Genomic DNA, 23,353 nt, shown 5'->3' on the forward strand with positions numbered 1-23,353 from the left:
TTGGCATTACGGTTCTTTATTTCAGTACCTTAAACAAGATTAACGACGAGCTGTGTATTTCTGATCCAGTATCATGCAAAGGAATGGAATATGACACATTTTTAAAAGTAGCTCTTGCTACATTAATATAGTCCTCCCAGAAAGGCTCAGTTCTTTACATTTACATAAAACATTCTGTGAAAATATCATTAATGCAAGTGACCAGCAATTTGGACCGATTCATACATTGCTCACAGTAGTCTGGGAGATACTGCAGCAAGGCTGCTTCCATGGCACTTTTGAACATTTGAAGCAATGTGCACTGCTTGCATGGGATGGGCATCACGGTTTATCCCATGCCAGTGTGGGCTAGGGCACTGGCTCAGGATGCAACCGTATTACCAGCCCACTGCACATGATCCCCTTCTTTCAGACATTACCAGGGCAATATGAGAACAGTTATGGTGCTACGGAAAGTTGCTAGTCCCCAGCAGAACTTCAAATTCAATTCTTGTTATGAAGGTCAATTGCAAATATCAGCTACACTATAATAAGACTAGACATTCTCCATTAAAAACAATTATGATAAAAATCATTGAAAGGCATAAATTGCAGAACCAAAAAGATTCCAATAAGGCATTTGTGCATACCACCTGGACATGGCCATTTTGCATAAGTGCATCTTTTTTTTTGGGGGGGGGGGTTATACAACTACCACAAATTGCAGTTACAATCTTCCCCCCACCCCAATAGAGACATCCCGAGCAACCAGATGGTTCAAGTACTGTGTAAAATATCCTTTTTGGTAAATGTTTTGTAAAAAACCAAAGTGAAGAAAGTTCAAAATGCTCAAAATGATTGGTCACATCTTATAAAAAAAAGGTTTACATGGAAAAAAAATAAAAAATAGATTTAAGATAACATTCACTTTTGGTATTAGTGAGATCTGCTGGACTTTCCGTTTCATTCACCAAAATACAGACAGACATGCTTTTTAAGGCAAGACGTCAAGTTGGCACCGTAATGATAAACTGTATGCAACAGCCTGAAGGCAGAGTAGATTTGGGGAGCTGAATGGCAGTCAGTGGACTGGCTTCTCACGGACATTCACAGAGCCATCTTCCATGCCAAAGTAAACTCGCTCTGCCATGTTGATAAACAGACCCGTTTCCACCACTCCTAGAATAGAAAAGCAAATTATTCTTAATTACAGATTAAAACATTCTGTATTAATTACTATAAAATATTAAGATGTGTTAAGGTACAAGTTGTATATTTGTAATTTCATGTCACTGGGTGTGGAATGCCCTTTTGACTTGTGAATGTTCAAAATTAATTTTTAATTAAAATATGAAGAAGAAAAAGAAAATACTAGTTATAATAAATGCTGGTTTCTCTTATAGAACTGATGTGAGAACCACCAAGATATGCATGTTAATATATAAAGGGATATTTATCAATAGCAGCACCTTCTGGATCTTCTGACAGTTGCAAATACAGCAGTAACACATATTAACATATCAACATTCTCGGCAAAAGAAATAGTTTCTATGAAGTCATATTTACAATGTTCACTTTAACTAAGCATGCAATCCAATACATTTCTACTTAGAAGTAAGCTCCATTGGGTTCAATGGGGACTAAGTGTGTATTGGATCACAGCCAAAGACTTTGTACAGCCAAAGCAAAATAAAATCAGAGGCACTTAATTTTGCCCCAGTGTTGACAGACATATTTTCCCTCATTTATGAAGAAATTAGTAACTTTGGAATTTAATGACTTTGGAACTTCAGTTACACAATCGTAAAGCTATTAACATGCCTACTTGAAGGGGTGAAATAATCCTCAACGAATATGCTTCTGTTGGAAGATAATAAGTAATTCAGAAACCAACATGTAAACACTTTGCAAGATTAAAATAAATTATGATGGCACATGAAGGCTACCTGGTATCATCTTGATTGCCACGTTCACTTCATCCCATTTATGAACTTTGTCAAATTTCCAATCCAGTAAGAAGTTCCCATTGTCTGTCACCACTGGACCCTAGCAAGGAAGAGAAGAAACAATTTGTGCATAAGATCCAATTTTTGAAAACAAATATCAAAATTAAAGAAAAACCCAACTTCATCATACATGGAATTATGGAATCCTAGACTGCAGGAAGAAAAGTCACACTACATTCACAGCTGATAGCGACCCCCTAATTTGATGCATAACAAAACACAAACAAATTTTATAAATATACATGACACGTTCCCTGTATGCATTTTGCCAAACCAATTCAACACAATACCTTGAGCCATGTCATAACATGATTAAAGTTGGCAATTAGGTGTGGAAAGATCTGGAGTAACCCTTACCAGCCAATTACTGTTTGTTTACTGAATACATATAACCTTATGTGCACTCCTACTAGGGATGGCATCCTTTCCTTTTTCATGTTTCATTTTTAAGTGTGGCCCCTGGTGGACATTAACAATCTAATTCCTTTTTCCGCCAGTATCTTTTCATTTTTCCAATCTCCTCCGATATATTTCTTTTTTGCTTTGCAGAAAATTATCAATATTATAATAGCTATTTATTCACAAGTTTCTACTGGTATCAATCTGTATTCTGAACTCTGCTATGATTGCTTGTTTACATTCCTGTTCAAGTGCACTGCAGAGCAGACAGATTAAGGCAGATAATCAAGTCAGTGTCTCCCCCCCCCTTACAATCAACACCTCATTCCCCCCTGCTGCTTTCTGTCTGTCAGTTAGAATCAAAACTTCATTGAAAAGGAATACATGTTTGAAGAGAGTAGATCAATAGAAGTATCACTCATACTATCGATTATTTCAAGGTGAATTTTTAAAAAACTGGGAGAAAAAAGGAGGAATCAGAACGAGGTGTGGAGAGTTGCTACTTCAACATTCTCTCCGCAAAGGTAGAGAATATCAGAAATAATAATCAATACAATGGCAAATCTGATTGTTGCAGAAATGGAGGCCATTGCTAGCTCCTCCCAAGGTTCCATTGACACATTTTATGTGCATGTTAACTCTTCACAGAAAAAGCATCTCTTCTGTCTACTGAATGTGCCAATTCTTCATTCACATTACAATTGTTTTCCTGAAAGGAAATTAGAATTGCTCAAAGATGTGAGGCCCAAGATATGTTCATGGCTCATAGCTATTATATACCTGTAATAGGAAGCTTACTTTTTACTGATCCTATAAAGCAAATGGATCCCAAGTTCCTACAATCCCTTGCAGGTTTTAAGAAAAAATATAGTTTGTTTCATGAGAATTTTAGCACTTTTTCATAGCATGAAAATATTGAAAACATAGCTTTGGCAGCGTAGTCCTTCTATTTTCTAGTTTTCATTCTGTTACCGGCAAGACTACCCCCTTGCCAGTGTATGCATAGGGTCGAGGGTTCTTGCTTTCTCCCTTCCCCAGAATTTACACAGAGTCCTTGTATGTCGAACATTAGGTCACATAAGCTCACAGGTTATCAATAGCAGCCGTCCAGTATAGGTGGAGAATAGAGGAGACCCCACTCGAGATCTTGGGAGGTACCAGAAATTTCCTATTTGGGATTCAGACTTCAGACAGCAAAATGGTCTTTATAATATATGCTATTTATTCATATACTGCACGCTACAACTAATACAATGTATTCTAGGTGGCCTTAGCCATCATTGCAGAAACAGAAAAATAGAAATATATATATATATACACAAAAGAAATTGCTGGATATTCATTTAACATCAAAGTATAAAACTCTAATTAAAACAAGTAACAAAAGTTGAAGGACTGAGTTAAACTCTAAGTCACAGAGCCAAAATACAAAGGACATAGGAATACATGTCATGATACATCACCCATCAGATGTTACGGATGGAATAGATGGATGGTTCTCTTGCTTGCTTTGACCGCCCCCAACAGAGCTGAGGGGGCCTTGAGTGCTATGACACCTGGCTTTTTATACACTCTGTCTTCTATGGGAGTGTTCCCATGGTTTTTTCTCATGAATTCATGATACTTGTCATAAACATTCTCATAAAATTCTCACAGACTTGTCATAAACATTCTCATGGGGCAGTCTAATAAACAAATAATCACCTTTCCGTTCTCACAGACATTTAGTTTCATAAACAACCTCTCAGAGATTTGTATCAATTCATAGGTGAATTGGCCAGATTACCGCCAGCCATTCAGAGAATCTTACTAAGGTATTTTCCCGTTCTCTCTGTTGTTTACATTCTAACTCAGACTTGCTTATTTTGAATCTACTATCTTGGCTGTACACCGACTTCCTGGAGGGGGAGAATGGGCACAGAAATGTTTGCCTTTTTAAAATGCTTTTCCTCCAACTCTGAAGAGGGGCAATTTCAAACTACTCCTGTTTTACTGTTGGCTCTTGTACCTATAGCAAACTTTATACACTAGTTCAATCAGTCTTAAGCATCTTGTGAGCAAAGTTAAGCAAATGTAACTGATTTCAGCACATTATATGCATACTTGAAGCCATTATCTGGGTCTTCCCATTATAATACATATCATGATCTATCATGACACTGGCCAAACAGAGCAGTTGCAGCTAAGCATCTGGTGGATAATATTTTTAGAATAGATATATATTATGTATCCCTCTCAGTTATGTACATTTTGTCATCAATAAAACAACACAGATCAGGGGACAAGTCTTCTAGCATTACAACATCCATGGATAAATATTGTGACTACTAGAAATGCAGTAACTGGCTCTAATCAGTCTATGGCTTTGTAATAAATGCAAAGGAAAAGCAGAAGCAGGGATAGAAGAGGAGAATCATACTACAGTCAGGACTACATAAACACAGCTGGCACTAGCCTGCCCTGGGCCTGCAATGCCATACTCCCCAGCACCCCCCTCCTGATGCAGGCAGCATGGAGCTTAAATAGGCCCGCCCGCCCCACCAGCCTCCTTGTGACAGCACGTCGGTGTGCACACCTCGCATACACCCCTGCCATCACCCAAGATGGTGGTGGGGGCACCAACTCCTTAGGGATGCCCCTGCCACTGTTTTTAGTGATGGCAGGCAGGCACACACAGCATGCAGGGTGTGTGTACTGACACAGCAGGTAGGTGGGGTGGGCAGACTTATTTAAGCCCCTGCTGCCTGCATTGGGGGAGTTGCCTGGGAGCTCCAGCTCTGCGTTCGCCAGGTCCCAAAACCTGACACTGGCACAGATTGTGAAGCGGGAGCTCCACCCTCCCAGCCTAAGGAGGGGCCCTTCAGGGACACCTGGCTAGGGCCCAACCGGGCCACCTGCTGTTGTCAGGCCTGTACATAAATGCTGTGATTACACAGAAGCACAGAAGATGTTATTAATTACAACACTCATTTTCTGGGGAATCTCACTTTTAAAAAAAAACAAGGTTCTAGCCCTTTTGGCTGGAAATATATGCTTGAAAGATTGAGGGTAATACCTGCTCAAAGAAGGCATACTTATGGCTGAGTAAGATTTCCATTGGGTGGGGGTATAATGTCAGTACCCACCGTAGCTCCTTATTTTTCCCCATAGCTAGCAAAAATTATAAATGTAAAAAATCTGTAACCTGTAATTGTAGCGTTAGCAATTCTATAAAGATGAGTGATTAATACAAGAGAATTCAGCTTCTCTTGGTGCAGAATTTAGATTGCCTGAGTGCAGGAGTTTAAAAAAATATTAAGCACAGCGGAGACACAGCCCTACAGAGGTATACTATCTCATACACCAATCCGACATGGCAGAGAGTGAATTTATTCAGGCTAAAACAGAAAGGCGTTCTTCACGTTTCAGCAGCTGCAGACTGGCTCCATCATCGTAATTTATACTTACAGCCTTATTCACAGCCATCCTGAGCTCTGCGACACCCCCAAACTTCTTGGCCAGAGCCCTGGTAATGGGCACATAGGCCATTGGGATGACTTCAATAGGAATGCCTTTCTTCCATTGCTCCCCAAGGCTTTTGGACTTTTTCCTACAGGAACATGGTTTGAAACTAGATTTGACATTGACACTTCTTTTGCAGATGGTTGCACTAAAACTAGGAATCCTCAAAACACACACACACACACACACATACACACCAGACTGCCAGGACAACCTTAATCTTGGCAACCAAAACACGTTACACCTAAATAGTGGCAGCAGAGAGAAGTTTAACGACAGAGGCAGCTTTTTTCATATCTGGGTACATGACAATTCAGTCCCCTTTTTCAGATGGCACTCAAACTATGGGAGACCGGGGGGGGGGGAAGAGAAAAAGGGAAACTCCCAAGTTGTTTTGAGTACAAGAGCCATTCACTGCAAGACAGAGAGAAGGCTGCAGGCCCAGAGAACTGAACAGACATCAACAAGGATCAGCCAGGTTTTAAAAAGTAAAGGTAGTTGGGCACATCACTCTGAAGAAGACTTGTTTAGTTTATTTCAATCTCCTTCCCTTTCCTGTTGCCTGCCCCCCTCTGTCTTTCTCCTCCTCCAAGCATCTCAGAGCTCCTTTTTTTGTACGAGAGAACACTGCGATGGCCTTGATCGATACCTTTTGTTTTTTTTGCCAAACTCTTTCCATCAGGATAAATTTTAAGAGAATAACAGAGTTGGAAAGAGCCTTGTAGGCAAGGTAGGCTGTTCTGATTTCATTTAAACAGTTTAGAGATTAAGAAGTATACATTTTTGAGCAAACAGTCTAATCTGCTGCTCAGAGCAGGACATGCAGGGCTAGAGCATCCCCAGCTGTCTAGCCTCTGCCAGGGCTGTGGAGTCGTAAGCAATTTTGGGTGGAGCCAGAGTCGGTAGAAATGTACTGACTCCGACTTCAAAATAAAATTAATATTTTAATATTAATTTATTAGTATTAATAAATTAATATACATTTGCCATTTATGAAGGAGTCTGAGTCGGACAGTAGAAAAATAGAGGATTCGGAGTCGAAGGTTTGACGTACTGACTCCACAGCCCTGGCCTCCGCTTCAAGACCTCCAGAAAAGGAGAGCTGCCAATCCCTTTAGGCAATTGTTTCCCCAGTTGAACTGTTCTTACCATCATGACATTTCTCTTAATGTTCAACCAAAATCTACCCTCCTGTAACTTAAGACCATTAGAGCTCTAGTCTTTGCTCTTTTCTATACAGCAACCCTTCAGGTATTTGAAGGAAACCATCATGTCCCTTCTCTAGCTTCGCTTCTTCAGGCTAAACCTGCCCAATTTTTTCAAGCTTTCCTCATAAGATTTATTAGGGCAGATCCACACCATACATTTAAAGCACATCCAACACACATCTAAAGCACATGACTTCTCCCAAAGAATCCTGGGAACTGTAGTTTGTTAGATTGCTGGGAATTTGTAGCTCTGTGAAGGGGAAACCACAGTTCCCAGGATACTTTCGGGGAAGTCACATGCTTTAAACGCGTGTTGGATGTTCTTCAATCTTCACTGCCTTTCTCTGAAGCTGTACCAGTTTGTCTACATCCTTCTTAATGTGGTGACCAGAACCGGCCACAGTACTTAGTTCCAATTCCCTCTCCCTCCTATCTGCCCAATCCAGGGAAGAATGGGGCCAGGGGGTGAGGAGAAGAGAACCAGCCCTATAGAAGGCAGGACTGGAACTGGGTGGGACTCCTCCCACTTGAGGGGTCAAAGGGAAGCTAGTTTGAAAGGTCCTGCCTGCCAGAGCAAGTGCTACCCAAGGACACACTCCTGGTTGATAGCAGTGAGTAGGTGAAGAAGAAAGGCTGGAGCAACGGGCAGTTTTCACATATATAACAATTAAAGCGAGACAAATCCTCTGCATGGACTTGTAGGTTACACACAGGAGCACAACACAAGAGTGAACCAGCTGACTAAGTTATGTCTGATTAAAGTTCTCTCTCTCTCTACCTTCTGGGAAGAAAACACAAAACTGCTGCCAGCATATTTTACCTGTAATCAGCAATAACTATGAAGCTTTTTGCATAGCCAGCAACTATCTTCTCCTGTGTCAGGCAGCCCCTGGAGAAAAAAAAAGAGAGCAGAACACAAACCTAACTGCACAGGCTGATCAGCAGTCAATCGGAGGTTTATCAACTAAAGGGTTAGCAGGAAAATCTAGAGATTGAATCTTGGGGCCCAAAACACTGGTTACGCTACTGGGTAGCAATGCATTTATTCAGTCTAGGCTTTCCACCCTTCCCCTCAGTACTTGGCCTACAAGTAAAATAATTAGAAGTTATTTCTTACCCTCCACCTTTGATAAGATTGAGGTCCAAGTCAACTTCATCAGCCCCATCAATGGCAACATTCAACTACATAAAAGAAAGTGGAATTTTACAGTATTTCTACACCACACTTTGGAGGCAAAGTACTTCCAGGGTGGCAGTTACCAATCTACTAAGAACACTTTAGCAGCAAAATAATAAAAGCAATAGCATTAGGATGGGCAACTGTGTCAGAAAACATAGCATAGGCGGTATTTAAAAGGCTGGTGGTGGAGGAAAGGAGGAGAGCACCATCTAGTGCCCAAAAAATTAGGCACCAGGCATGTCACCCTGTGTGGGGAGACTGATCAGGACATCACAGCCAAAAAAGGCCTCTCTGCAGCTGCCTGGTTTCAGAAGCCTGGGATGCCTGCAGAAGGACCATCACACATGGGCAGATATATGTGGGGGAAAGACAGTCCCTTCAACTACCTGGATCCCAAGCCATAAAGGGCTCTAAAATACAATCGCACTCTAAAAGTAAACCTTCACCAAGTGTAAACAACATGTGCATGACTCACTCCACCCTCCGAGAAGCCCACCTGCTATCTTTCTGCTTCTTGCAGAACCAGGCAAGCCCAGGGCAGTGACTCCTACAGAGACACAACAGGCAGCCTCCTCCCATTCCAAAGATGAGAAATTCTGCTGTAACTCTGCCCAGGAAACAACTAATTTACTCAAACATATCTGGTGGAGACACAGTAGAACTACTTGCTTCCAGAAGATGCTAGTTGGGTGAAGCAAGGTCAGAATCCTGACTCAGGCAGAGACAGAGAATGTAGCCTCTTCCTTGGGTGGGGACTTCGGGTTCATGGAAGCCTTTATGGCAGACTAGCTGTTCTCGTACATGACCCCATTTGGGAATTAACGTCCTATGTGAAAAATAGCATGGCATGCTGAATGGGAGAAGTTTTAATAGACATCTGTGGAAAAAAAATATTCTGCATAGGGAAGTTCTAATTCTGTGGCCACATCACAAGGTGGCTCATGTACCAGCAACAGAGGGGTTTTTAAGTTTGACACATTTGCAACTACAAACTTGAACTCACTCCTGCTGTTGCTTTCCTTTAGCCCAAGAGCAGCCAATGTCAGGAAACAACTACAAAACAACCCAGATCCAGGTGACTCAGAATCACCATCTGCCAAATAGAATTCCACATAGGCTGGACCTGCAGATGACTACAAGGCAGCTGACAAGCCTCTCCGAAATCTTTCCACTGTAAAAGCTCTGGTGCCTCAAGACTGATCTCATTCATTAAGCAAAAGACAGTCTGGGTCAGCTCTCCAAGGGGAAACCTCTGGTACTGCAGAAGTGACATCAGCACCAATGTAGCATTGAGAGTGGACCACAACCCAAGGGCAAGAGGCTGAGCGCTTCTGGAGACAGAGGAATTTACAGTAGCTTCGGCTTCATGTGATAAGGTTAAGCGATTAATCTCAGGTTCTTAATTAAGTATCTAGGGCTGCGTATAGGGACATGCCTGCATTTATTTATACCCTGCTGTTCAGCCAAGAATGGATTTCAAAGGATCTTAAAATGACAATTCACAAAAAAGTTCCAATGTATTAGGGATAAGCAGAACTACCTAAAGCAGTCTTCTAGGCCCTGGCAACTGTTGACAGGTGGCACAAAACACACACACTAATATATATGTATGTGTGTGTATCACAGACAGACAGACAAGCAGCTGTGCTGGCTTCTGCTCAACTCTGAACATTCATACTCACTCTTGGCCCTTTGCTTTTAGGACCTTTTTCAGGGCAGCCTTTGCTTACTATGAGGCATGTTGGTTGCTAGGCATGTAAATAGGTCTGAAATCATGATAAGAACAGGCTTAAAACCTACTGATATCACAAACACAGGTGGATTCGTAAACCAGGGGTGAGGAATGTTTTTGGGAAGTTCTCTCACAAATTTCTTTAAACAGTCTATTACCTTCTCCTTACTTTCCCAGTGGTTCCTGCCCACTTTAGGGTAACAGTTTGAGAAAAAGAAAACAGGCACATTCACAGACATAACAACCCTCCCTACCTCAAAGAAAGAGATCCCTCTTCTCTGTTATGTTCCTGAAATGTATTTGGCTAGCACTGGATACACCATATTGGTTTCACCACTCCCCAATAATTGTTTGTCTGTCGCTTGAATACGTTACCAGCATAATTCTGAAACAGATGGACCATCCCCAGGGATGCCTAGCACACTGTGCATCTTAACTTCCTAGATTTCAAACGAGTACTACTTCTGCATGTGCTAGATGGTTGCAACTGGATTTCCTCTCTTCCTCATTCCTCTAATTATTTTCTCAAAGCTTATGCAACATGGCAGCATATGCAGTAAAGTATTCAAGTCTGCTGGTGGGGAAGGGCTCATCTTCTTGAGGAGAGAGCATGTTTGTATTGCCCCAGGTGAGCGATGGAGCAGAAATGAGTGCTTTAATTTTCCCCCTCCTGTGATTGGATTGTCCTTATTCATATCTTTCTGTACATGATTGTTGGTTGTTGAGTGTTTGAGCGCTTTACTGAAGTGAGAATAGATGGGAGTGACGTAGTGAGTGCAAGGAAAGTGACGGAGTGGAATGATACGGCATAACAGCAGGGTTCCTGAATCTGATTTGTATTACTATATATTACAGCTCTTATATATTATTTTTGGGATTTTCTAGCTATATATGTAGTCATGTCATATCTTGATGTCTTGTACACGATTCGATTTTGTGGTTTTTATTTTATTTACAGGCTTATGTAGACCGTTCTGAGATTAACTGTTGCTCAATTATGCTACTTAAATGTGCAATTTATTATTATTAGAAGCAGTATTAATATAGACTTTGTACTGTATTTTTTAATATTGAGTTTTGTTGAGATAAGTAAACCGCTTAAGAGAATTCTGTTGAAATATGCAGCGGTATACAGTTAAAAGAATAGCAATAATGTCACCATAATAAAAATAATGTCACCATAAACTGCGCAAAGGTGGTTGCGTCTGAGGAACACACTGCAAGAGAAATGAAACAGTGGAATTTGGATCTGGCGCCCTCAGGCATAGTGACTGTTTGCAGACTTTGGCATATGTGCAAGTCACTACAGATGGAATTTTCACATCACCCAGTGCCAGCTCAAACACACAACACTTTTTACTTTTACATTGGGCTGGGAATCATTAACGTTTGAGCACTGAAGCAACGACTGCTCAGTTAATATATATGAATCAACTGCCGGGGGTATATGATGCAGAGAGACTACTACCCAGGTTATTGCAGTTTTAGTAACCATTATACGTGGATATGTTTAATGAATGCATAATCTGTCACCAGAGAGAGAGCCTTCCAAAATGCCTGTTTCTTCCTAGGAACTGCATTGTGGCATCACCCATTCCACAGCTTATACCAGATTAAACTGGGGTTGAATTGCACACAACCTTCGAGCTTGACCTTTCTATTCTTAGGCCATGTTCACATACACACAGCCTTCCCAATGCATTCAGGCAGACTGCTTGGAGGCAAAGTACTCAAGGCAGTTCAGGTACATATGAATTGGCCTTTCATTGATACCTACACAGAGACCTATCCCAAGTCAAGATGCATCCCTCCACCGTCCAGCCATGGCAACGTAAATTTTTATGTTGATTAGAACTAGAGGCTCACTTATACCAAAAAAATCCTAAAAGACAGATGCATTGTATGGGAACTAAATAGGTGCTGAAGACCACAAGAAAAAAACTCAAGCCTCTTACCTCAGGGTGTCTATCCAAGTCACTTAAGGTCAAGCCATTCTGCAGAATCAACTGACGTGCCTACAGGGAAATTAAAAGCCAGAATTCTTTGTCAAAGTTTAAGGGGGGAAATCCAGATTCATTTCAACATTTTTATTAGCAGATGTAATACAAATTTATTTTTAAGAAACTATGCTATCATGGAGTGATTGCTATTGTTCTGATCCAAGGAAAGCATGAAAGCAGTCAAGAAGAAAAGTCTCTTCTCCCACAATAAAAAAAGTGTTAAGACCTTTGCATCCACGTATCACATGCATTATCTTCTATAAGAAGGCCTCATTCTCTCAGAAGAAGTACAAATAGATAGTCTATGATGTCAAACCAGCAGTGCACAGAAATGGACATAACGTAACAGGAGAGGACATGCACTGCATGCAAGAGGTCCCTGGTTTAATCCTCTGAGTGGGGCTGGGAATGAACCTTGCCTGAAGCCCTGGACAGCGACCAATCTAGCATAGGCAATATTGAGCTAGATGGACCAGTTGTCTGACTCAATATAAAGTATCTTCCTAAGTAAAACCCAATTTAAGCTTTCAACAGACCATGGAAGATAGCGCCATCAAAAATGTTGCACAAGCTTTGCATCAATAAAACTGAGCGAAGGCTGCAATCCTAAGCATATTTACTTCGATGGAGATGTGGTCTGATCTCCTATGCAAGCAGGATCACGTTCCTGGAAGATTAGGAAAGACTGGGATCGCTTAGCTGGACTCTGATATTAATTCAAAATGATGCATGCAACTGTTACTCTACATGCCAACAGTACAATCTGAATGATATAAGGAACTCATTTTCAGATGTGCAACAATTGCAATGCTCAGCCGTACACATCTTAGGGACAGCTGTATAGTATTTAACAAAAAAAACCTGGCACCACGTAACCCAAGAGCTTCCAGCTGTTTTTGCTAGTAACCTGGGGATGCGACTCCATAGCCAGGAAGCACTCCTGTAAAATCAAAGCCTAATGCAGTTGGAGATCTTTTTACAGCCAATTTTCCAATACGAAATTGCTTAATGCAAGTTGCTTTGGGTCACTTTTGTGAGGAAAGTGACTAACAAATATTATTATTATTAATAAATAAGGTAGACATACTGGGGTCAAACCATGATTTACATTGTGGTCAAACAGATTCCTGCCAGCCTTCAAATCCTTTGTGAATGCCAGAGAATTTGGGGGAGGGGAGAGGGGGATGTCTCTCATATTGCACAATGGTTTGGTACAGACAGAAGCTCTTTTCCTACTTCCAAAGCTCAATGGTGTGACATGAGAACCCACCTACCCCCAAACTAGGTTTTGAATGGGGCCTAGGGCAATTTCCCCTGGTGAGCAGATTTGTGGTAGCCTGAATACAAAAATAAACTGCAATAAAAATAGTATAAAATAGGACACTGACAACAGTTCTGTTGAAAAGCAAATATATCTATATCTATTATCTATATATACACAGTCTGAAATAAATGAAATTCAGTAAAACAGCAATAGCTGATTTTTTATTTTTTTACGGCTTGATAAAACTTTTAAAAAATAACACAAATGCCAGAAGAGGGGCAATAAAGGAGCTTGGTGGGCTCTCTGGGGGCGCACAGCCTCATCCAATGACCTGCTGGAGAAGGATAATATGGAAATTTAGTATGGGAGATGTGGAAATGGGGATGGATGGCAACTGATGACACAGCTGTAGTTCACTGGAAGCTTGGAATCAATGCAATTTTTATTCCAAAGCTTTTATGCAAGGGCTTTATCTCTTTATACAAAAACATTATTTGGACTCAATATTGGAAGATCCCTCCTGGTTTGTCAGTTAACTTTTCCTACCCCAACCATATCCACTCCTATGCTACACTGCACAATTTCTTTATAGTTTCACACACAGAAATGCTTTCCATCAATCACAAGCACAGTTGGGCCCAGAGCTTTCTAAACAGTTGAGCAGACTGCAGTCTCAGAAGCCAACCAAATATTGCCAGTTGATTCTTACAGCTACAGCCACATATCCCACAAAACCAGGAAAGCCTTTTTATATACTAATCTATGCACACACTTAATAGAAGGCATTGCCTGCTCTGTGCTATATACATAGACACATTTCAAAACTGACTTTTCACTTTTATAGTTGTCATGTATGTTTTATTGATTTAATTTTGTTTTAACACAGCATTTGTAACTGTTTTGGTTATCATTGGGGTTCCAGGATGGAAACATGGAAGATCTGCATCAAGACCCAGTATTCAGAAGAGTATTCAGAAGTTTCTGAAAATGTAACAATCTTCTAGACATTAAAAAATGAGCCTGCACTTTTATAATTGTGAAACACCATTCCAGAGACTTTATATTTTTAACTATTTGATCAATATTTCACCAAACAGTCAATTTTACATTATAACATGAAACATTATCTCCTGGCCTTCACCTTTTAAAAATTATAACATTTCCATCATGTATTATCCTATATGACTGTATCCGTAAATATTCTGTTTGACATAAAACTATGGGCAGAATAAATTACATGCAGGATTGTTTTTAAATGTTTGGCCACCTTGCAGATCTCATAGAACAGAGACTATCAGTTTCAACAGGCTAAGGAAGCAAGTGTACTTATGCTAAATCTTTTGAATAAACAGAAGTTGGTTATTCGCTTATACTCTGACTTCCAGTCCCAAAAGGAACACCCAATGTGGCAATTCAAACATCCTATTCACACATGGGAATGAACATTTTCTAAAATGCATTAAAGGATATCATTATGTTGCTCAACTGAATGCAGCCTTACTGCACCAACAGTCTAATGATCTAGAAACTGAGACTCCAGACACTAAGACAACTTGGTATTAGTTGCTAAGAAACAAACTGTTGCTAGGTTGTGACCTCAGATGAGTTCTGCACACAATTCAAAAATGGTTAAAACACCAGCAGCAGTTCAAGCAGCAGTACCATCATACTCCGGGCTCTAGTCTTTTGTGATGCATTAAGATGTAGCATCCTTTCAGTCTGGAGTACCAAGAACGGCAGGCAAGAATAGGAAACAAACCAAATTAGGGATGCAATTCCAGTGTTCTGCTTTGCCTACTGACAAATACAACTCACTGTTGGAAGACAGTGACCTTATGGTCAAGATACTACAAGGGTACTGTTAATACATATTTAATGGCATATGGATTTTCCTAAAGAACTCAGAAGCGGATTCCTAATCAGACCTAGGATGAGGTTCACATGACATCATTCCAGAAAGATATCCTAAATGTATCCTTAATTCAGTTGCTGACATACTGGAAAACAGCCTTGTAATTGTCAAGTGACTGATTAAGACATAAACAAAAGATCTGGCTGTTTAAGAAATGGACATGCAAGGGGAAGATTTTACCTGAAAAGATGACGGTATACAGACTATGTTGAGATTTTCTTGCTTCACTCTCTCAGCTGTGGGGGGAAATTACTTGGTTTAATATATACTCAAATCATTAAGAATCATACATCCATATTAAAATATCCCTGTTCAAAACAGGCTATTTATAATATTTCAGTTACCGGGCTTCATCCAGCTTGCAAAAAGGAAAGGAAACGTTTACTACAAAATAATGATGTTGGTGGAGTTTACAGTTTCTGCTGAACGAAGACAATTTCTTCCTTTCAGTTTTTAATGGTGGCAGCAAATGAAGCAAAAAGTGTATCCAGTTAGCAGTACGATGCTCATGCAGCCAAAGTTAACAAACATACCAGTTTTATGCTGAATAAATTGCAAGAGAAATTAACATACCAAAGGTTGAGAAAACCACCTTAAAGTGAAGAGATCAATATGATGTACCTGGAAAATGATTGCCAACAACAAATAAGGAGAACATTTCTGATGAATGTGGTCAGAAACCACCATTTTGTTGTTCTTCTGAACATGGACCTTTTTTCATTTATGACCTTTGTATTTTGTCAATGTGACCATTCATCAAGTTGCAATGGGGAACCTCAGGCCCAGCAGGCCTTTCCATTTGGCCCACAAGGCCTTCGGCCAAGCAGTGCCCACCTGTTGTCACAGATGGCGTAAAGCAGTTAAAGACGGGCTTGAGTGAAAGGGGGCTTGCAAGTGCTGCCGGTCAGTTGGTTACTGGGTTTTGCAAAGTGCTCTGCCTGTGCCAAAATAGTTTTTTTTTAAAGTCTCACGACATCAGGTGATTGACCCGTGAGTGGTCCTGCCCACCTGCCAAACTTGGCCCTCAGGGCAAGGAGTGGGAGAAGAGGAGATGCTAAGGATCTGGCCCATTGGCCAGATCCAGATCCTCAGCCTTGAGATAAAGCAACAAGTTTTCAACAGCACTAAGAAAAAGAGACAACTGTGCTGGAAAACCACTGAGGTAACAGCAAATGTTCATCTAAGAATTGTAGTGAAACTTGTAAGGTTTAATACCATGATGAGCTTTCTGGGATTCACGAGTATGTCACGGATGGCACAAGTCAGAAAAGGTTTCTAGAACAGATATATATAGTCCTAGCAGTTTCTCACTTACTCAGCCAACAGCATTGTTTGGGAGGTGGGGCGGAGCACTGAGGACATTTTTGTTGATTCTGCCCTAAGATCTCTGTTAATTTCAGAGGTTAATCCAGTTTCCAGCCTTCCCCAATGCCTGATGCAAAGCAAAAGAGATCTCTCAAGTCACACTTGTCCTATTCCATGCCCCCTGAATCTTCTGCAGTGTGTGCAGAACTTGAGAATGGAACCTTTTTTGCTGGGTGTGGGAGAAAAGAGCAACTGCTATTTGTGTGTGGAATCTTGAGCCCTCTTCATTATTCAAGGGTGTGCACAAAGGCTTGTACTGGGCTTTCTGTTTAAAAAAAACATTTAAGAAATAAACTATTTCATAGGAATCGACTAATGTCTATTCAGCACAACCCAGAGGAGTAAACCAGTATTTAATTCAAGTTGCAACTTTGAAAACTGCTTAAATTACAAAAATTAAAATAACCCTGCAAAACAGGAGAGGGCCTGCTATTACATGATACCGTAGATTGAAGTATCTTCAGACAGTAGAGTCTGACAATGTCATGGTCACAGAACGCTTTAGAATGTTTAACACTCCACTCTGGAATCTATCAACAGTTAGGCCTTTAATTCTTTATAGCTGGTCCTTATGTGGAGGCACAACTTAAGTGTGTGCGTGTATGTTTTAAACAAATCAAATCCTCTAAAGCCCAGTGGATAGCACAGCAGCCTTGCTTAACCCAATTGGGGATGATGGGAGTCGTAGTCTGAAACATCTGGAGGACACCAGGTTGGTGTAGAAGCTATGGGCACCAAGGGAAGAAGAATCGTGCCCTTCTACCACCAACTGCATAGGCTTATCCCACTAGCCTTTTCCAACCTGTTACCCTCATAGTATTTTGGACTACAATTTCCATCAGCCCCAGCCAGTACCAATGTGCTGGCTGGGCTGATAATGGGAGTTATATTCCAAAACATCCGGAGGGTACTAGGTTGAAGACGGCTGTGTTACACAGACATACCCAATATGAGCACATCCAAAGTCCAATGCATTCAGTCATTAACTCACATGTAATCTAAGAAATAACTGTACAGTTTGGGCCTATACATGTTGGATATAACCTATGTAGTCTATGTACAAGACATAGATATCTCAGGGCCTGGTCCAACATGGGCTCCACGCACAGGGTTATCTGTTTGGCAAGTAGAAATAAGTATACTTGCATAGAACAGACTCTGGAAGTCTGACTAAGAAGCATAATTGGGACAGAAAGAAGAGTGAAAATACATACCCAACTTATGTACAGCATGAACAATTGTAGACCCACTTCCAATACCAAGGACTTGATTAGTCTACAAAAAAGAGCAAAAATCTTTTGTTGACAACCAACTCAAAAGTTGCCACACTCATACCATACATTTACGCCGCTATTATTCCATGTTAAACAGTCACAGCTTCCCCGAAAGAATTGCAAGGAGTGCAGTTTGTAAGAGGTGCTGAGAGTTGTTAGGAGCCTCCTATTCCCCTCACAGAGCTACAATTCCCAAAGTTTTTTGGGAAGAGGAACTGACTGTTAAACCATTCGTATAATTGTAGCTCTGTGAGGAGAATAGGAGTGTCCTGACAACTCTCAGCACCTTTTACAAACTACACTTCCCAGGACTCTTTGGGGTAAGCTGTGATTGTTTAAAGTGGAATAATAGTGCAACAAATGTATGGTGTGCGTGTAGCTTCAGTTACACTACAGAGTATTTAGCATATGCAAGAAGGAACAACTTTTAGAAGGCATGATCATCTGTGGCCTTGTTTTTAAGGAGACAAAAGTTTATTTTATGCAAAACTGGGCCCAGTACTTTAAATATAAATGCTTTCTGATATAAAAACTAAAAAGCATCCTTCTGCCTAAAAAGAATAAGAAAAAGTATGAAGTCACATTTATTGATTTAAAGTAAAAACTGTAATATGTACAGTTAAATAATGTACTTCATTAATAAATATGATGTGTGTATGTACATGTATTTTGAGAAATACTGTACCTCGTTATTACAGTTAGTACATTATTCAGCTGCTTCTCTGACAAGTGTATGCATTATGAAATACCTGTCCGTATATTTCACGCATAAATAGCTTTATTAAGCGCCTACTACAAGAGTAATCTGTGAAAAGGCCATTCAGCGGGGCTTTACATCCGATAAAAACTGCGACTCGATAAACCTTTGAGCACGTTATTAATTTAAGAGGTCCAACCCTAACATACGGTTCTTGGCCTCCTAATGAGATTTCAAAATGACTAGGATCGCTTATCTGCTTAAATACCAGTTCCAGCAACTGCAGAAGTACTACAATCGGTAGTTTTCGAAACGATTGCCTAGAGATGTGTACAAAAACCACGCCTCCCAACATTTTACACGGTATTAAGAGCATGTTCCTAAATTTCTAGCGAACACAAACACGCTTAGCTCCCCACCCTGCTGCAAACTTCGGAAGGCTCACAGAACTTTGCAAAAGGAGGTTCCCACCTGTACGTGGTTGTTTACTGCAGCCCAGGCGGCCAGCTTTTTTGCCTCCTCGGTCATAGTATTATTATTGCTGCTGCTGCCGCTGAGCTGCCTACGCTTCTGCACGTGCCCTCGCCGTGGAACCCTCGCCTGTACTCTCCCTTCCGCTATCAGCGTCCTGCAGAGAAGTGCGGCACATTCCCCCCTCTGCCGCATGCCCGTCGGTCGGCCCCCTTTCGCCTTTGCCTGGCTCTTGCTGGTTGTTCCAAAGAATCGCTAGGAATGTCCGCCACTCTCCTAGTTGAGCGCCTTCTTCCACGGCCACATGGGATATGTAGTGTTTCCTGCAGGCGATGCGCGCCGTGGTGAACTTGCGCAAGACTACTAGGGAACTACATTGACCACAATGCACCGCGACCGGGCAGCTGTATTGAACGAAAGGTCTCACGGGCAAGACGCGACTCTACTGAGCTGCAATAACCGATGACACAGTGGGGGTGTTCTCATGTTACTCTGTACCCAGGTACAAGTTGCCTGTACCTGCGTACAGCTGCTGGTGAGAAAGATTCTACACGTGGTGATTTTGCTAGTCACCGCGTGTAGCTGTCCCATGAATAAACTTGAGTTCTGCTCACATGTTCATGTCTCCCTGCATTCTCCTGCTGTCAGAAGCGTCAATCTGTGGAGCGGGAATCTTGAGCAGAGTTAGGCATAAAGTCCTGTTGACGGAGTTGTGGAATTGGCTAAAACTGACTTTTTAGTTTCAGGGGAGGTTGGAGGAGGTGAGAAGGGGAAAGGAAATGAAAGGAATGGAATCTAGCCCCATGGTAAAAAAAAAAAAAGACAAAAAGTCTGAGGGAAAGCTCAGCAAAGAGGGAAAGGGGAGGGGAGCTCAGCAACGGACGGATGGCAATGTAATCCTAAAGAGGCTTACTCTGAAGTAAGTCCCCAGAGTTCAATGGGATTTACTCTCAGGTAAGTAAGGGAAAACACGGCAAATGAGGAAAGGGGGAGAGTTCAGCAACTGAAAGATGCAAGAGTTCAATGGAACTTACTCTCAGGGAAGTAGAATTAGGGCTCCAGACCTACAGAGGAAACATTTTGAGGAAAAGCGTAACAGCTGATGGAAAAGAAAAGAGGGAGGAGACAGATTTGAGAATCTGAAGGATCGCAGTGCAAACCCAGAGGCCTACTCTGAAGTAAGTTCCATAGTGTTCAATGGGATTTACTCTCAGGTAAATGGGGAAAACACAGCAAATTAGGGAAGGATCCGAAGGATCACAGTGCCATCCTAAACATGTCTTGCATCTCATGGCCTTCTGGTTTCCTTTATTAATTTTTTTTATATATATATATATGCATGTCAACTGGTGGGAAAGGCATTGGTCCACATGAGTATTTATGCCACCAATAGGGTTGCCAGGCCCGGCCTCCAAGAGGTCTTCTGTATCTTTAAATGTTGTGCAGGTGGAAGGGAGAATTCCGCCTTGTGGTTTTTCCCATTACAGTGTTGCAACAACACCTGCACTTGGCTGACTTTCTCTTCTCCTAAAGATACAGGATCAGTCTCAGGCCAAGAACCTGGCAACCCTAATTCAGAAGTAAGTTCCACTGAGTTTATTGCGGCTTACTCCTGAAGTGAAAGTGAACATAGAATTACAGCCTTTAATTTCTAAATTCAATCCTTTCCTTTAAATACTAGGTGATTTATCAATAAATACTATAAAATTTATAATGTCTGTTAAATGTTAAATGTGTCATCATGTCACTCTTATTGTTTCTTGTTACAAGTAGTACACCTAATCTTCAGGATAGTGGCACAAATAGATTCCAAAAAGTCTGCTTTAAACTTGGTCCAAACCCCCTGTGGCTCTTCCTCTTCTTTTTCTGCCTTCAGGTCGATCCCGACTTATGGCGACCCTATGAATAGGGTTTTCATGGTAAGCGGCATTCAGAGGGGGTTTACCATTGCCTTCCTCTGAGGCTCAGAGGCAGTGACTGGCCCAAGGTCACCCAGTGAGCTTCATGGCTGTGTGGAGATGCGAACCCTGGTCTCCCAGGTCCTAGTCCAACACTCACTACACCTGTGGCATGTAATGAATAAAGCTGCAGTCACAACTGCAATAATAAAATAACTTAATGGCTAGGTAATACATTGCTCAGAAATGATAGTTATCAATAAATAATAGAAACGTTGGGTAATAGTTATCCCTTGTATCTTAACAACATAATCCTAAACATGCCCCAAAGTCACCCAGTGAGTTTCATGGATGAATGAGGATTTGAATCCAGGTCGCCCTGGCCCTAGCCCAGTACTCTTAGCACTACACCACACTGGCTTTTGCAGAACCTGTACACTACAGTACCTCTATAAATCCAATATAAATTACCCACTATACTTTTCTTCCTTGGTCTTTTAAAACCTATTGAAATCAATTGTAATGTAAATTCTGTTGTGTGCTTCATATTTCCTCCTAAAGGTCAAGAGAGAGAAATATAGCCAGGACTCTTCCAATAATTTGATGGCATAGGTCAGCAGTGATACATGGGGGGGGGAGAATGGCAGTGGCACAGAGATGGCAAGGTTGGGGGTACTTTGGTGGAATGCAGCACAAGCTTGCAGGTGTATGCCCACCTGCTGCAGGATGGTGGTGCCACCTGCCCTGAACTTGCAGGCACCTTGCCCCATCCCCATTCAGTGAGTGGCAATGCTGCCATTACTGAGAGAGCACTGCTGTTGCAGAATCTGGGATCTACCCTGTGTTTTACTAGAATCTCAAGAGCCACCAACTACAGTCAGCTGCAAAAGAAATATATCTAGTATGAAAGAACATGGCATCTCTGTGAAGTTGCTGAGCACAGGGCTATCAGAACTGAGATGAGCTCACAGTCTTTCCACACATAGATCTATTCCTACTTTCCACAAGTATTTTTAATTTCAGTTGTCAAATTTCTAAATGGGTGTGTAACCTTTTGTTGCTACTGTTAAACAACTGGAAGCTAGAAGCGCTTGCCAATTGACTGCAAATCTCCCAGGGGTCTACCAATATATTACAGTCTATCTTCTGGCCATCCCTGCACTAAATCATTTGTATGGGCACAGGCCTACTTTGCAGGGTTGTTGTAGCATGGTTCAAAGGAGTGCTTGCAAGAATGAAACTACAATAGCAGAGGTAAGACTCTTCAAAACATTGCCAAAGAAGGGATTGTCAAAAAGGCAATGTCGCCTTTCTACTGCGTATCCAGAAATTAAGAAAAAAATGTGGATTTGGTCATCTCTGTGCAGTGCTTACCTTCTGTGTCAAGTGTCCTGCATCAAAATTAGACACACCTGATAGTCAAATGCATGATAATGGCTGCCTCCATTAGAAACCTGTCAGAAGTAGCTGCATCACATGGTTTCATGGTAACACAAACCTGCCTTGTAGGATTGTAATGTTTATTTAATTTATTTATTATTTTATTTATATCCTGCCCTTCCTCCCAGGAGGAGCCCAGGGTGGCAAATACTCTAAATCAGGATGGTTAGACTTCATGGTTAGACTAGATCAGGATCTAATACTCTAGATCATGATGGTTAGACTTCAGGATTTTGGTATTGATTTTTTTGTATTATTATAACCAAAGCGAACCACAAAATATATACACTTTTATTTAAATAATTCTTAGCCCAGGAATTTGTTTTGAGTTCCAAAACTGAACTGAGCTCATAGTATTTCCACATTTTTTTGTTTTCATTGTGAAACAGGAGTCTGAAATCCTCACTGATCTTCTGCGAGTCATCCTGACCAATACATTTTTATCTACTTTCTCCATTTAAAGTGCTATCCAAAAGCTAAACATTATGACATAGACCATAAAGAGAGATACTGATGATCACTTTTTGATACTGAGCTACAAAAACGTCCACTGAAAAACCATAAAAACCACAGCGCAGAGCTTTCCCAAATACCAGGAAAGTCTTTCCAGGGGACAGAGTATGTTACAGTGGGAGCAGCAGACTGGAAAGCCCAACTGATAAATAATTTCCCCCACATTTATACTTTGAGTGTAGTTTTGTGTATTAAAACGCATAATGTCCTCAGGAAAGAATCAGGTGTACCATGTTGGAAGAATTGTTTCAGTTCATACTCTTTTAAGCAGCTTGTTTTTGTTGCAGCCCCTTCCTCCTCAAAATATTTTCCTAGATAAATATTCAATATATTTAGGTCTGCACTTTCACAGATTTATCTATGAGTAAGTCCTATTGATCTCTATAGGACTGTATAGACATGTATAGGATTGCTCCATGAAAGCCTACATCAAAAACCATACATACTCTAATAACAGGCAATGAAAAATGCAACATTTTAATAGCTATAATTATGATCGTTACAGGCTGGTATT

The 23,353-nt window shown here is 41.0% G+C and overlaps 1 protein-coding gene across 1 annotated transcript; it reads right to left on the reverse strand.

Annotated features, from left to right (window-relative positions):
- On the reverse strand, nt 1-19,352 carry RPIA (ribose 5-phosphate isomerase A). Its single transcript, XM_061589217.1, has 9 exons — nt 18,989-19,352; nt 17,761-17,821; nt 15,362-15,417; nt 11,961-12,020; nt 8,211-8,275; nt 7,914-7,982; nt 5,832-5,973; nt 1,926-2,025; nt 1-1,158 (listed from the first exon to the last, which is right to left on the reverse strand). The coding sequence occupies exons 1-9, from the start codon at nt 19,181-19,183 to the stop codon at nt 1,061-1,063; spliced, it is 846 nt and encodes a 281-aa protein (XP_061445201.1). The 5' UTR covers nt 19,184-19,352; the 3' UTR covers nt 1-1,060.
- Nucleotides 19,353-23,353: the final 4,001 nt, after the last annotated feature.

The sequence above is a fragment of the Rhineura floridana genome, chromosome 11, assembly GCF_030035675.1.
Source record: "Rhineura floridana isolate rRhiFlo1 chromosome 11, rRhiFlo1.hap2, whole genome shotgun sequence".
Classification (NCBI taxonomy): Eukaryota; Metazoa; Chordata; class Lepidosauria; order Squamata; family Rhineuridae; genus Rhineura; species Rhineura floridana.

What these genes read in the sequence shown, in the direction of transcription:
- RPIA (XM_061589217.1), bottom strand. Translation starts at nt 19,183, where the DNA reads ATGCGGCAGAGGGGGGAATGTGCCGCACTTCTCTGCAGGACGCTGATA. An exon ending in AATCTTATCAAAGGTGGAGG is followed by an intron (nt 7,983 to 8,210) that starts GTAAGAAATAAC and finishes TTTTTTCTCCAG; the next exon opens with GGGCTGCCTGACACAGGAGA. An exon ending in GGATGGCTGTGAATAAGGCT is followed by an intron (nt 2,026 to 5,831) that starts GTAAGTATAAAT and finishes CTTCCTTGCTAG; the next exon opens with GGTCCAGTGGTGACAGACAA.